This window comes from Microcaecilia unicolor, chromosome 1 (genome assembly GCF_901765095.1).
Source record: "Microcaecilia unicolor chromosome 1, aMicUni1.1, whole genome shotgun sequence".
Classification (NCBI taxonomy): Eukaryota; Metazoa; Chordata; class Amphibia; order Gymnophiona; family Siphonopidae; genus Microcaecilia; species Microcaecilia unicolor.
In genome coordinates, this window is record NC_044031.1 from 263636169 (window position 1) to 263649307 (window position 13139).

At 45.2% G+C, this 13139-nt stretch overlaps 1 protein-coding gene across 1 annotated transcript in view; it reads right to left on the minus strand.

Annotated features, from left to right (window-relative positions):
• TOPAZ1 (testis and ovary specific PAZ domain containing 1) overlaps positions 1-13139 on the minus strand; it is a 304275-nt gene that overhangs the window by 102037 nt on the left and 189099 nt on the right. Inside the window, 1 exon segment of the mRNA XM_030210899.1 lies at positions 8012-8186. Coding sequence (XP_030066759.1) covers positions 8012-8186 — 175 coding nt within the window.

Here is a 13139-nt window from a genome sequence, read left to right on the forward strand (position 1 = left end):
CCGAGATACACGTTTGCAAACATATCTACTGCGAAGCTATACAATTTTCGGGAGTGCGGATGTGTGGGAATTGCAATACAAATTTGTTATGCGCCTTTATATATCTCCACACAGAGCATTTAGAGCTAGTATTCGGCTCAGTGACGATTGTTCAAAGTGCTCTGGGGTGGGAGCCCATTTGGGGCTTATGTTTTGGCACTGCCCCTCGGTGTTAACCTTTTGGTCCCTGGTATGTTCCCATGTTTCTCGGATGTGGAATGTCCCTTGGATGAGTGCCCCCACACTGTTTGATGTATTTAACATGCCGGGGCCACTCAGAGCAGGCCTGAAAGCCTTTCTAAGGTGTGCAGTGATGATGGGGAAAAAAAACGATACTCAAGACATGGTTGCAATCAGACAGCTCCTCTATCCAACTTTGGAGGTCATATATGATTACGCTAAGCACTGGAGCGCAGGATGGTCCTAGACCTTGCCTCACGTAAGGGAGATAGATTTCTGCAGTGTTGGTCCCCTTTTTGTGATACCTTGACTCCACTTGCTCGCAGCAGGGTACTCAACGGTTGACTAGGCACTAGAGATGTTCTCATTAATTGAACAGGGGGGGGGGGGGGGGGGGGAGGAGGGAACCGAAAAGGAAGGGGGAGAGTTGGGGGGGGGGGGAAGTAAAAAGCAAGATGGCAAACTGCATCTTTGGAGCTTTGATACTCTGTTAATAATATAAGTTTATGGTAGATATTGAATTGTTGTATTAATACCATTGTCTATTGTACAATTTGTCATCAATAAAACATATTTAAAAAAAAAGCTCAACATTGGTAAGTTGTCCAGATATGGGGGCCAAGTGCAGTCTAAAACTTTTACATAGAGGCGTGTGAGCTGCGCTAATTGAGCTTCTATAAATGGTTTGCCTGAGGGTCGGCAAAAACTTCTGCCATCTTGTCTCCAGGCCTCAACTTCTCCTTGACCTTTTTACCTTTTGCTGCCATCGAGCCCACTTATCATGTCAAGAATCTGTCCATACACTAATCACAAGGTGCCAAGGAGAGAAATCAGCGTCGGGGAAGTGAATAAGCTGGGCGAAAGAGCCAGGGCCAAAGTACGTCTGAGCAGCTCAAAGCATCATGTGGTCTCCTCAAGGTTTCTGATTATATTTGGAGATGCAAGCCACCTAGGGTTCAAAGGGCTACTCTTTAGTGTCCAATGTTCCTATCAATCTGTTCCCATATGGCTTATTACGGAACATTGGACACTAAAGGGTTACCCTGGAAGCAGGGGGAGGGGCTGGCTGTGCCAACTTTTTATCTATAGTATGTTGCAGCTCAACTTAGAACTTTATCTGTGTGGCAGAGGGAAACTAGTAAAATTGGGTACATTTGGAGCAATCGTTATTTGGGGATGTTCCTTTGTGGGCTGTCCCATGGCTTTTGATCCATGAGTTCGGACAACTGCAGAATAAGACTACCCCTTATATGCGTCTTCCTTTAATTTTGTGGTGCCAACAAAGAACTAAACGTCTCAAAGGAAGGAGATATTTTGCTTCCACCCCAATTCAATTTGTATAGGGTTTTGGACCAGGTAGGGAGGACCCCATACATAGAAGGTGGAATACTAAAGACCTCCAAACTTTGGGGCAACTTCTGTAGTATGGCCATATTTTATCGTTTGAAGATCTTCAAGAAGAATATGGAATAGATTTTAAGGAGTATTATCAGTATAAACAGATCAGGGCCTTTATACAGCGTAAGGCCATGTCAGAGTTGGGAGCTGAGGAAACTTCCTTAGATATAGTGTTGCGAGGTGGGAGAGGTATGGGGGAAATCTCATCTATATAAAAGCTTTATTACTACAAGCAGCATCCCAGGATAAATATCTTGGAGTGGGAACTTGGCTTGCAGCTGATCATAAAGCTTGGGCACATATTATATATAACAACATCTTTACTTAAAACTTCAATTGCAAGTAACTTTATTAAAAATGGTTATAAAGGGATCAGATATCTGTTGGTGTGGGTGCGAAGGGAGTGGGACTTTCCAACACATTTGGTGGTCATGCTCTAAAGTCCAGGCTTATTGGGACTTGGTGATTGCCTTATTTATTTATTGCATTTGTATCCCACATTTTCCCACCTCTTTGCAGGCTCAATGTGGCTTTCAATACATCGTGAATGGTGGAAATATATTAGAAAATAGACATTTAGTGTAACAGAAGGATCTTGGGTAACATGATAATGATAATGATATAGCATGATAGTAGTATAACAAGAAGATATTATCAGACAGTTCTGAATATATGTGGAGGAGTTGTATTTGTTCACATTTGTTGATCTGAATGGTATGCCTTGTTAAAGAGATAGGTCTTCAGTAGTTTACGGAAGTTAGTTCGTAAATTATTTTTAAGTTGCGTGGCAGTGCGTTCCATAACTGTGTGCTCAAGTAGGTAAAGTTTGACGCGTGCATTTGTTTGTATTTGAGACCTTTGCAGTTGGGGAAGTGCAGATTAAGGAATGTGCGGGATGATCTTTTAGCATTCCTGGGTGGTAAGTCTATCAGGTCTGACATGTAGGCTGGTGCATCTCCGTGAATGATTTTGTGAACTAGGGAGCATATTTTGAACGTGATGCGTTAAGTGGGAGCCAGTGTAGTTTTTCTCGTAGGGGTTTGGCACTTTCATATTTTGTTTTACCGAATATGAGTCTTGCTGCAGTGTTCTGGGCTGTCTAAAGTTTCTTGATTATTTGCTCTTTACAGCCGGCGTAGAGTGCGTTGCAGTAGTCTAGATGGTTGAGCACCATTGATTGTACCAGGTTACGGAAGACAGTCCTTGGGAAGAAAGGTCTTATTCTTTTTAATTTCCACATTGAATGAAACATCTTCTTGGTTGTGTTTTTTCGCGTGGCTCTCAAGTGTTAGGTGTCAATCGATGGTAACTCCAAGAATTTTTAGGGTGTCCGAAATTGGAAGATTCAGATTTGGTGTGTTAATGGTGGTGAATTTGTTCGTGTTATGTTGAGAGGTGAGTATTAGACATTGGGTTTTTTTCTGCATTAAGTTTCAGTCGAAATGCATCCGCCCATGAGTGCATGATATGGAGACTTTTGTTGATGTCATTGGAAATTTCCTTTAGATCTTGTTTAAATGGGATGTAGATCGTTACGTCATCTGCATATATATATGGGTTGAGGTTTTGGTTTGATAATAGCTTGGCCAAGGGTATCATCACTAAGTTGAATAGAATCGGTGAGAGGGGGGATCCCTGTGGGACTCTGCATTCAGGTATCCATGTGGCTGAAGTAGTCGAGTTAGATGTCACTTGGTATGATTTAGCCTTACCATATCTAAATCCATGAATTGGTGTTTGCTTAATTTGCGACCTCCAGGTGTTAGGGTGCATGACCATAAATTTGCAGCATGTTTACAGCTAGTAGGTTGGTTCTTGTGGCACACAAAGACTCAGTTTTGGCAAAATTGGACTATGTTTATCTGATGACAAAGCTTACTGTGCTCCGCAGAAACTGGACTGTCTCCTTTTGAAAGGGTTGGACTTGTTATGGCCAATGGAGAGGCCTTTCTTTCAATTGATTTCCAGGCTTCCTGCCCAGGGACTCTTTAGTTTACTTTGTGCCTATTTTGGAGGGTGGGGGGGAGAGATCTGCTTTAATTGGGTTTGCTGGATTTGAAGCCTGATGTTGATCTTGTTGCATTACTTCCAACTCAAGACTTTTTTCAATTAAAAAATAAAGCTTTATGAAATTGCCCTCTTAAAGCTGGTAAATTCCAATGTTTTACCTTCACCAAAATCATTCACTAACTTACACCTCACCTAGATTTGCAATTCAAGGAGGTCTACTAATGCCTGGAAAACAGTTTTTCAAGTTATGTCATGCAATTCCATTAGGGATGTATATTATTGTAACATTTCAATTTTGTTTTGCGTTTTTCATTTTGTAATAGCATGCACTATTTCTAAAGTCAAAATTTGCCTGCATGTCCCTAAAGACTATTGTCATGGAGGGGCATTTTTGATATAACATCTAAATCTGAATTTGGCTGTTTTACACAAAACGTCTAAATTCTGAACAGGAAAGATGGTCATTTTCGAAAGAGAAAAACATCTATCTTTTGTTTCGAAAATATGGTTGCGAACATTTTGTGAGTTGGACGTTTTATTTTTTGGTCCATTTTGGAAAAAATAATGTCCATGTGCAAAATGTACAAAATCAAGTCATTGTACATCCCAATGGCTTGATTTTTAGTAGACTGGTCCCCCTGACATCCCAGCACAGCAAGTGGGCACCCTAGGGGGCACTGCAATGGACTTCATAAATTGCTCCCAGGAACATAGCTTCCTTACCTTATGTGCTGAGCCACCAAAAACCCACTACCCCCAACTGTACACCACTGCCATAGCCCTTACGGTGAAGGGGGCACCTATATGGGGGTACAGTGGGTTTCTAGTGAGTTTTGGAGGGCTTGCAGTTTCCTCCACAATTGTAACAGGTAGGGAGACGTAGGAGGCTGGGTCCACCTGTCTGCAGTGCACTGCAACCCACTACTAGACTACTCCAGGGACCTGATGGTATTCCGACGGACCCAAGTATAACATCTGAGGGTGGCACAGAGGCTGGCAAGTAATGTTTTCCATCACATTTTTGGGGGGTGAGAGGGGGTTATTCCTGATTCCCTCCAATGGTCACCTTTTTGTGCCTTATTCGTAATAAAAACAGGTCTAGTACAAAACGTCTAAGTTTTAGTCCTGGACGTTTTGGTTTTGTTCCATTATGGCTGAAAAACATCTAAGTCTTTGGAACGTCCAAGCCCCACCCTGCAGTGGCGTACCAAGGGGGGGGGGGGGCGGTGGGGCAGTCCGCCCCGGGTGTCAGCGGGTGGGGGGGTGCTCCGTCGTCTCCTGCCACCACCCTGCGTTTTTTTAAAAAATCCATTCAGCGAGCAACGCAGGCAGCGCCTCGTGTCTGCCCTGCTGTGTGCTGTCAAAAAAGAAAATCGCTTCGCCAGTGTTGGGCCTTCTCTCGCTATGTCCCGCCCTCGAGGAAATAGGAAGTTACCTCAACAGTGGGCGGGACATAGCGAGAGAAGGCCCAACGCCGGCGAATCGATTTTCTTTTTTGACAGCACACAGCAGGGCAGACACGAGGCGCTGCCTGCGTTGCTGCATGGATTAAAAAAAAAACGCAGGATGGTGGCAGGAGAAGAGGGCTCTGTCGCTCTCCAAGGAGGGGGGGGGGGCTCAGATGGGAGAAGGAGGTGGGGGAGCTCAGAGGGGAGAAGGGTATTGGGGAAGGGTGAGGGGAGCTCAGAGGGGTTCGCAGAAGGGAACTGGGGAGGGGTGGGGGAGCTCAGAGGGGTTCGCAGAAGGGAGAAGGGAACTGGGGAGGGTGGGGGGAGCTCAGAGGGTTCCCAGAGGGGACAAGGGAACTGGGGAGGGGTGGGGGAGCTCAGAGGGGTTCTCAGAGGGGAGAAGGGAACTGGGGAGGGGTGGGGGGAGCTCAGAGGGGTTCGCAGAAGGGAGAAGGGAACTGGGGAGGGGTGGGGGAGCTCAGAGGGGTTCCCAGAGGGGACAAGGGAACTGGGGAGGGGTGGGGGAGCTCAGAGGGGTTCTCAGAGGGGAGAAGGGAACTGGGGAGGGGTGGGGAGCTCAGAGGGGTTCGCAGAGGGTTGAAGGGAACTGGGGAGGGGTGGGGGGGGCTCAGAGGGGTTCGCAGAAGGGAGAAGGGAACTGGGGAGGGGTGGGGGAGCTCAGAGGGGTTCGCAGAAGGGAACTGGGGAGGGGTGGGGGGAGCTCAGAGGGGTTCGCAGAAGGGAGAAGGGAACTGGGGAGGGGTGGGGGAGCTCAGAGGGGTTCCCAGAGGGGACAAGGGAACTGGGGAGGGGTGGGGGAGCTCAGAGGGGTTCAGGGAACTGGGGAGGGGTGGGGGAGCTGAGGGGTGCTCACAGGGGAGAAGGGGATTGGGGAGGGGTGGGGGTGCTCAGAGGGGAGAAGGGGTCTGAAGCTGGAACTGGGGTCCGACAAGGGGGCAGGAGGGAGAATGGGTCCATGCCTGGGGCAGGTGGGAGAATGGGTCTGGGGCTGAAAAGGGGGGTTGCAAAGCATGTGGTGGATGAAGGGAGCTGGAACTGGGGGCTGAAAAGGAGGGTATTTGGGATAAGGGGGCTAGTGCTAGAACTGTGGGCTGAAACGGGGCAGGGGCTGAAACTGTGGGCTTTAAATGGGACAGGGAGAACTGGCTGGGGCTGAAGCTCAGGACTGGTGAGAGAAAAGGGCTGGGGTTGAAACTAGGGGCTGAAAAGGGGACAGGGAGAAGTGGCTGGGGCCTGAAGCTCAGGACTGATGGGAGAAAAGGGCAGGGGACTGGTGGGATAGTGGGGCTGAAAAGGGGGGCCAGTGGGAGATGTGGGCTGGGGCTGGAACTAGGGGCAGGTGGAACTGGGGGCTGAAAAGGGGGGGCAGAGAGAGAGGGGACAACAGATCCTGGAAGGAAGTGGGGAGCATGAGGGAGGGCAGACCCTGGATGGATGGGAGAGGGAGGGCAGACGGATTGAAGGGGCAGAGAGAAAGGTCATATGGTGGATGGAAGGGGGAGAGAGAAAGAGGGCAGAGTGGGGCAAATGGTGGATGGAAGGGAGAGAGAGGGCAGACAGTGGATGGAAGGGGCAGAGAGAGAGAGGGCAGACAGTGGATGGAAGGGACATTAGAGAGGGCAGACACTGGATGGCAGAGAGAGAGAGCAAAGACAGATCCTGGATGGAAGGAAGACAGTGAAAAGAAGATGAGGAAAGCAGAAACCAGAGACAGCAAACTGTAAATATATATTTTTATTATTTTGCTTTGGGATATAGTATTGTAGCTGTGTTGTTTATAAATAGAACATGTAAATAAGGTAATCTTTTTATTGGACTAATTTTAATACATTTTGACTTAACTTTCAGAGAATAAAACCCCCTTCCTCAGGTCAGGATAAGATACTGTAACAGCACTATACTGTACTGACCTGAGGAAGGAGATTTTGGCCTCTGGAAGCTAAATGTATTAGTCCAGTAAAATGGTATTATTTTATTTTCTGTATTTGTTTTATTTCTATTTGTTAATTTGTAAAGTGGTGATTGGTATTTGTTAGTTTTTTCAAATTTACATCTGCTGTCTTTATATTTAGCACAGTACTAGGGGACATTTTCTGTTTCTGTGGTGTTGCATTGTATGCAGAGTCTGGCATCGGGGGTTCAGTTTAATTTTTGTCTAAATAGAAAGTTTATGATTACTTATTCTATAGTGGATTAGGGTGTATCTGTGTTTGTGAAAAAGACATGGCTTTCGGTTGGCATTGACTGTGCAGGATCGACGATCTGTACTAATCTGTCTGTTTCGTTTTACAATAGGTGAATTGATGTTCTAGTGCTCACTGTAGTGTTTAAGATGCTTTCCTTTTCCTTGTGTGACTCGTAGAAATGACTGCTTATGGTATGGTAGAATTGCTCTATAGGTCCTGAGTGTTTTGTATTCTCGGTATGCCTAGTACTGGATTTGGGGGGGGTGGGGGAGGGGTGTTAAAAAATGACCGGCCCCGGGTGTCAACTACCCTAGGTACGCCACTGCCACCCTGAACACGCTCCTGAAACGCCTTCTTGATTTGGACGTACTTCTGACATAGAAAAACGTCTAAAAATAGGTTTAGAAAATACTGATTTGGACGTTTGTGAGAAAAATGTCCAAATGCAGACTTATGTAACTTTTTAGATGTTTTTCTCTTTTGAAAATGAGCCTAATAGTATAATTCAAAATATATCACACCATTGTCATTGAACATTCAAACAAGCACTTTAACTTCTTTAGATGTTTTGTGCTGTTTTCCCAGGTACAGGAATGCCAAGGGTGAAATATCCCAAATAGTAAGATTTAAAACTTGTACAGCTCATAAAACAGGTTTCAGTTGGGAGTTCACTGGCTCAGTCCAGAGACATGACTTAAGTGAAAACTTTATATATGATTTTTATTTTACCTGTTTCAGCAAATTCACAGAAAGGAACCACTGATCTCTCACTCTTGGAATCTTTTATTAGTGTGTCAGCAACACAAGTTGAAAACCTCTTCAGATCTGTTAAGTTTTGACAACCCATTCTTATATTAATATATAATGTCCCTAGTTTGACCCAGTCGGCTCTTTCCTTACAGTGCTGTAAAATCAAAACAGTTTGAATTAGGATAGCATAACACAAATATACCACATATGTATTTTAAACAAAATCAGTATTCTTTGACACCAATCAATAAGAGGCAGGATTCTTGAGAATGCTGAAGCTTCACAATTACAACTGAAAGGCCTTTACATAAAAAGGAACTGAGGGCCAGATGCACTAAACTTTACGAGCCAATAACGAGGCATTAACGAGCCATTAATGAGCAAGTAGTAAACCCTGGCATGCACTAAATACTTTTTTCCGACGACGGTAGCAGCTAACGCAAACGGAATGCAGATGAGCAAATTGTGTAGAAACCCTATTGAAATGAGAAGCACTAAGCTTTTCCGCTTGCCCTAAGAGCTGGAAAACGCTGGGAAATCTAACGAGAGGTCTGTACCTCTCGTTGGGGCTGCACGGGCTTGGAAAACTTATAAATTGTAAAAAAAAAATTGTGAGGGGGCAAAAACGACCAAGTGCTCGTCAGGAGCGTCCTTTATGGACGTCCTTGCCCCCCCCCCCCCGGCCCCCCTCCCTCCCTTCCTTGAAATGACAGCTTCCCCGCCATCCTCCGTCCCCCCGTGCCTTGCCCCCGCCGCCCGCCCCCCTGAGATCGTCATCGCTGCTGCCGCCCCCCTCCGTCTGCCACCGGGCCCTCACAGCGCCTCTCACCTCCGTGTGAAGGCGCTGCACCGCAACAACAGCTGATTGCCTCTCTGGACTTCTTTCCTTTCCTCTCTGGCCCGCCCTTGTCTGATGTAAGTTACTTACGTCAGGTGAGGGCGGACCAGGGAGGAAAGGAGGGAAGTCCGGAGAGGCAATCAGCTGTTGTTGCCGGTGCAGCGCCTTCACACGGAGGTGAGAGGCAATGTGAGGGCCCGGTGGCAGGAGGGGGGGTGGAGGGGGGGAGCGGCAGCGGCGACGACCTCAGGGGGGGGCAGCGGGGGCGGGGCAGAGGATGGCGGGACAGCTGTCATTTCAAGGAAGGAAGGGCGGAGGCTGCGTAAAGTTCTGATTTTAATGCAGGGGGGAGGGGGGAGCAGGGAGCGGCGACCTCGGGCCGGGGGGGGGGGGGGGGGGGCAAGGTCGTCCATAAAGGCCGTGTGTTTTTTTTTACGTCCTTGGCATGCGCAGAGCAGCCAGCATAACGCTTGGCTGCTCTGCTCATGCTCTACCGGCCGATTATCCGACGGTTTTACGAAGGATTAGAGAATGCAAGTGAGCTGCAACGAGCAGCTCATTTGCATTCCCTTTCCTTCATGCATAGCCGTTCCCTACCAATTCGCTATGGAATTCAGTACGGAACGGCTCTAACGACGACTTTAATGCATCCCCCCTGACTAAGAAAACTAGAGACTTACTAGATCTTGGACACAGCCCAGAGTTTGACAGATGGACTAAAATAATTCCAGAGGAAATGCATTAAAACAACTGTAATGAGTTTCACAGTACTAGATATACTAAAATGCACTGCCATCATTAAAGCATGTTATTAGTATACAGATCCCAGAGCACAGAATGAGGGTTGTGGTAAATAACGTGTGTTAACATGCAGTAATATGGTATCACTGTTTCATTAAGCTAGCCCTCTGTAAAAACAGAAAATGTGGAACACATATGCTACACCAGGATAACTCTAGGATTGTGTGTTTTTTGATAAGGAGGGGCTGGGGTCCTTAAGTAATTCTAGTGAGCACGCAGACTTATTTTTAAGTAAGACTCTGGGACACTCTCTCTCAAGATATCACCCATAGCATTTCTATATTTATTTTCTCCTCTTGATATGCCTCCATTCCATTTATGTCTACTGTGTCTCTACACTTACAGATTTTCTCCTCTCTGTCTCTCTTTCACATACTCTCTCTCCTTCCTTTCTCTTTCTCTCTCTTACCTCTGTCCCTGTGCAGCCCCTCTGTTTTCCTCTCTCTTAGGCAGAAGGGAATCCTAAATCCACACTGCCTCCATCTAGGCTTACTAGTTTCCTACTAATCAGTTTGCAAGAGAGTTGGCAAGTCAAAGAAGGGAATACTTTACTACTTTCCTTCCTCTTCCCCCCACCCCTTTAGTCTACTCCGATTCCCCAGACAACCTAGGCTCAGAAAGGAAAATGGAAAAACAAATTACAGTAATTTCTTTCTCCTTCCCCTGAATTTTTATTTTACCTAAAAATAGATAAATTTAGTAAAGTTAACACAAGTATAACAATGTAATTTGACAAATATTATACATGCAATCAAGTCATTATGCAAATGCATTTATGTAGCAGGCATAAGGCACTAATTACAAGAGTACTTTTGTTCCAATTTGCTAGCATGGCGAATGGATAAATTTTGGCTCTATATATGGCCAAATTATCCACATAGGTCCTGATACAAGATGCTAGGATGCCTATGTGAGAAGTCTAAAAATGCCTATTTTATTAAGGCAACACAGACATCTATATGCCTTTATAACACAGGTTCCTAGATCAGGCCCCAACAGCATACAAATGCCCATGAACATATTTACACCTGCTCAAAAAAAAAAGAGTAAATGTGTGTGTGTGTGTGTGTGTGTGTGTATACTTTACACACATACATGCATATTTTATAACAAATTAAAGTATGTTTCTTTCCACAGATATATCTGGCTTGGTCTAGTGGTCTCAGAAGTAACTTACTGGTATGTCAACTTTGTATTGCAAGATTTACAACACCCACCTCCTCATTGACATCACCACTCTGCCTCCATTCCATTGAAACTATGCCTGTGGGAATGCCTAGCACAGATCACAGAAAAGTTGGCATACACTTTGTGCATGTGTACTTTTTACATGTGTATGCAGTTAGGCAATTTTATAAAATCCCTTCTCTGCATATACAACAGGCCTTATATGTGTAAAACCTTTATAAAAGTATTCTCACAAAGACGGGTGGAATTAAGGATGGTCTGGGGTAGGGCCAAAAATCAAACACATAGCAGCAGTATTCAGTTGCTATCTGTATAACTCATACCAATCAGCATGACTGGAGATATAGCAGAGATAAACAGGTATGTTTATCTGTATAGCTTTAGCACTTTATAAATCGAACAGCTGTGTATGCTTACACTAATAGGTTATCAATATATCTATCTTTATGCAGATGTTCCTGATATGGCCTCCCATGGCAGACAGGCTCAAGAAGAGCCAGCAGACCCAAGTCACACCACCCCTATATAGGGAAGCACCAATATAGCAGTAACTCACCCTGTGCGGGAGAAGGCAACGGTAAACCATTCCTGTATATTATCAAGAAAACTATAGAGAGAGACAAATAGAAAAGAATGTCATAATACTGGAAGATGGCCCCTTAGGTTGGAAGGCTAAATATTGTTTAATTGTATTTTACTGAACTGTAGTTTGCCCTACGGTCTTGTGTAAGCCACATTGAGCCTACTACTAATGAGAAAATGTGGGGTATAAATGTGTTAAAAATAAAATAAATAAATAAGGCGTTCAACAAATCACTGACGAAGAGCCAAGGAACTTCTGATGTACCATTGGTGCCATTGGTTTTTATGATGTGGCCAGAGCAAGCTCTGGTTACTGAGGGGTCCCTTTTATAAAGGCGCATTAGCGGTTTTAAGGTGCGCTAATCATTAGCATGTGCTAAATGGTAGCAACACCCATAGAAATATATGGGTGATCTAATGTTTAGAACATGCTTATTTTTAGCGCAAGCTAAAAACGCTAGCATGCATTCGTAAAAGGACCCCTAAGGCTGCCATTATGGCGAAGAAGATTCAAAGCTGTAAAGACAGAATTATGATAGAAACTTGGATCATGTAAACTATGACCCAAGGCAAACCGAACATAGTCAAAACTGAAATGGATCATCTTAACATTGGCACTCTGGACATTAGTGAAGTAACCATGATTCAAACACTTTTGTTCAGAAAAACATATGATTTACTACTTCGGATATGAAAATTAGAGAAGAAATGGAGTTGCATTCATAGTTAAGAATGACCGTGCAAGGACAGTACTCAAATATAATGCTGTGAATGATCGCATTTTGTCATTTAGATTGCATGGCAACCCTTGAACATGACCATAATTCTAGTTTGTGTGCCAATGCAATTGAAGAAGAGGTGGAACAATTTTATGATCATGATGTGCTACTGGTAGCTGGAGAATGGAATGTCAAAGATGGAAAAGGAAAGGAAGGTAATGCAGTTTGGATCTCATGAGCTAGGAACCAGAAACAAGGCACACTGGCTTGTTTTTCATGTAGCCAACATATTTCTTCATTGAACATATATTTTTCATCCAACTAAAAAGGACACTTTCATACCTCAACATGTCAAAGTAAATCTGTGGTAACAGCACTGCTCAGAGAAGAATTACCGCGGATATGGGAACAAAACTTTTTACCGCCCCTAGAAACAGTAAAAAGCCTAGTTCCCGTGATAAAATAAAAACCTCTCATTTATCGCTAATTACATACGTAGCGGTGGTGACTGTGGAGCTAGAGGCAGCTTGGATGGACCAGCTGTGGGGGCTCTTACTTGGCTGGTCACTGAGAATGTGGTGCAGCACCTTACTGGGCCTGCTGTGGCTCAGAAATCCTGGGGGAAAGAGGTCTGGCTGCAGTTGAGCAGGGCCATTAGGGTCCCTAGTGAAAAGCTGCTAGACAGAAGGAAGTGAATGAGCAGTGCCCAGGCACTGCCCCACCAACCACAATGTGGTTGTGGAGGAGCACCAGTATCACCAACCAGTTTGCTAGCAGCAGCAGAAAAGTGAGGGATGATAGGGACTCCATGGCTGTCGACTTTGCCCGGCCACCAGAACTAAGTTATGACCTGATGGAGCCGTGTTAGCTTCCTGCGGACGCTCCTTGTGCCATTCAGTGTCCCTTGTTATTTTATTTTTGTTACATTTGTACCCCGCGCTTTCCCACTCATGGCAGGCTCAATGCGGCTTACATGGGG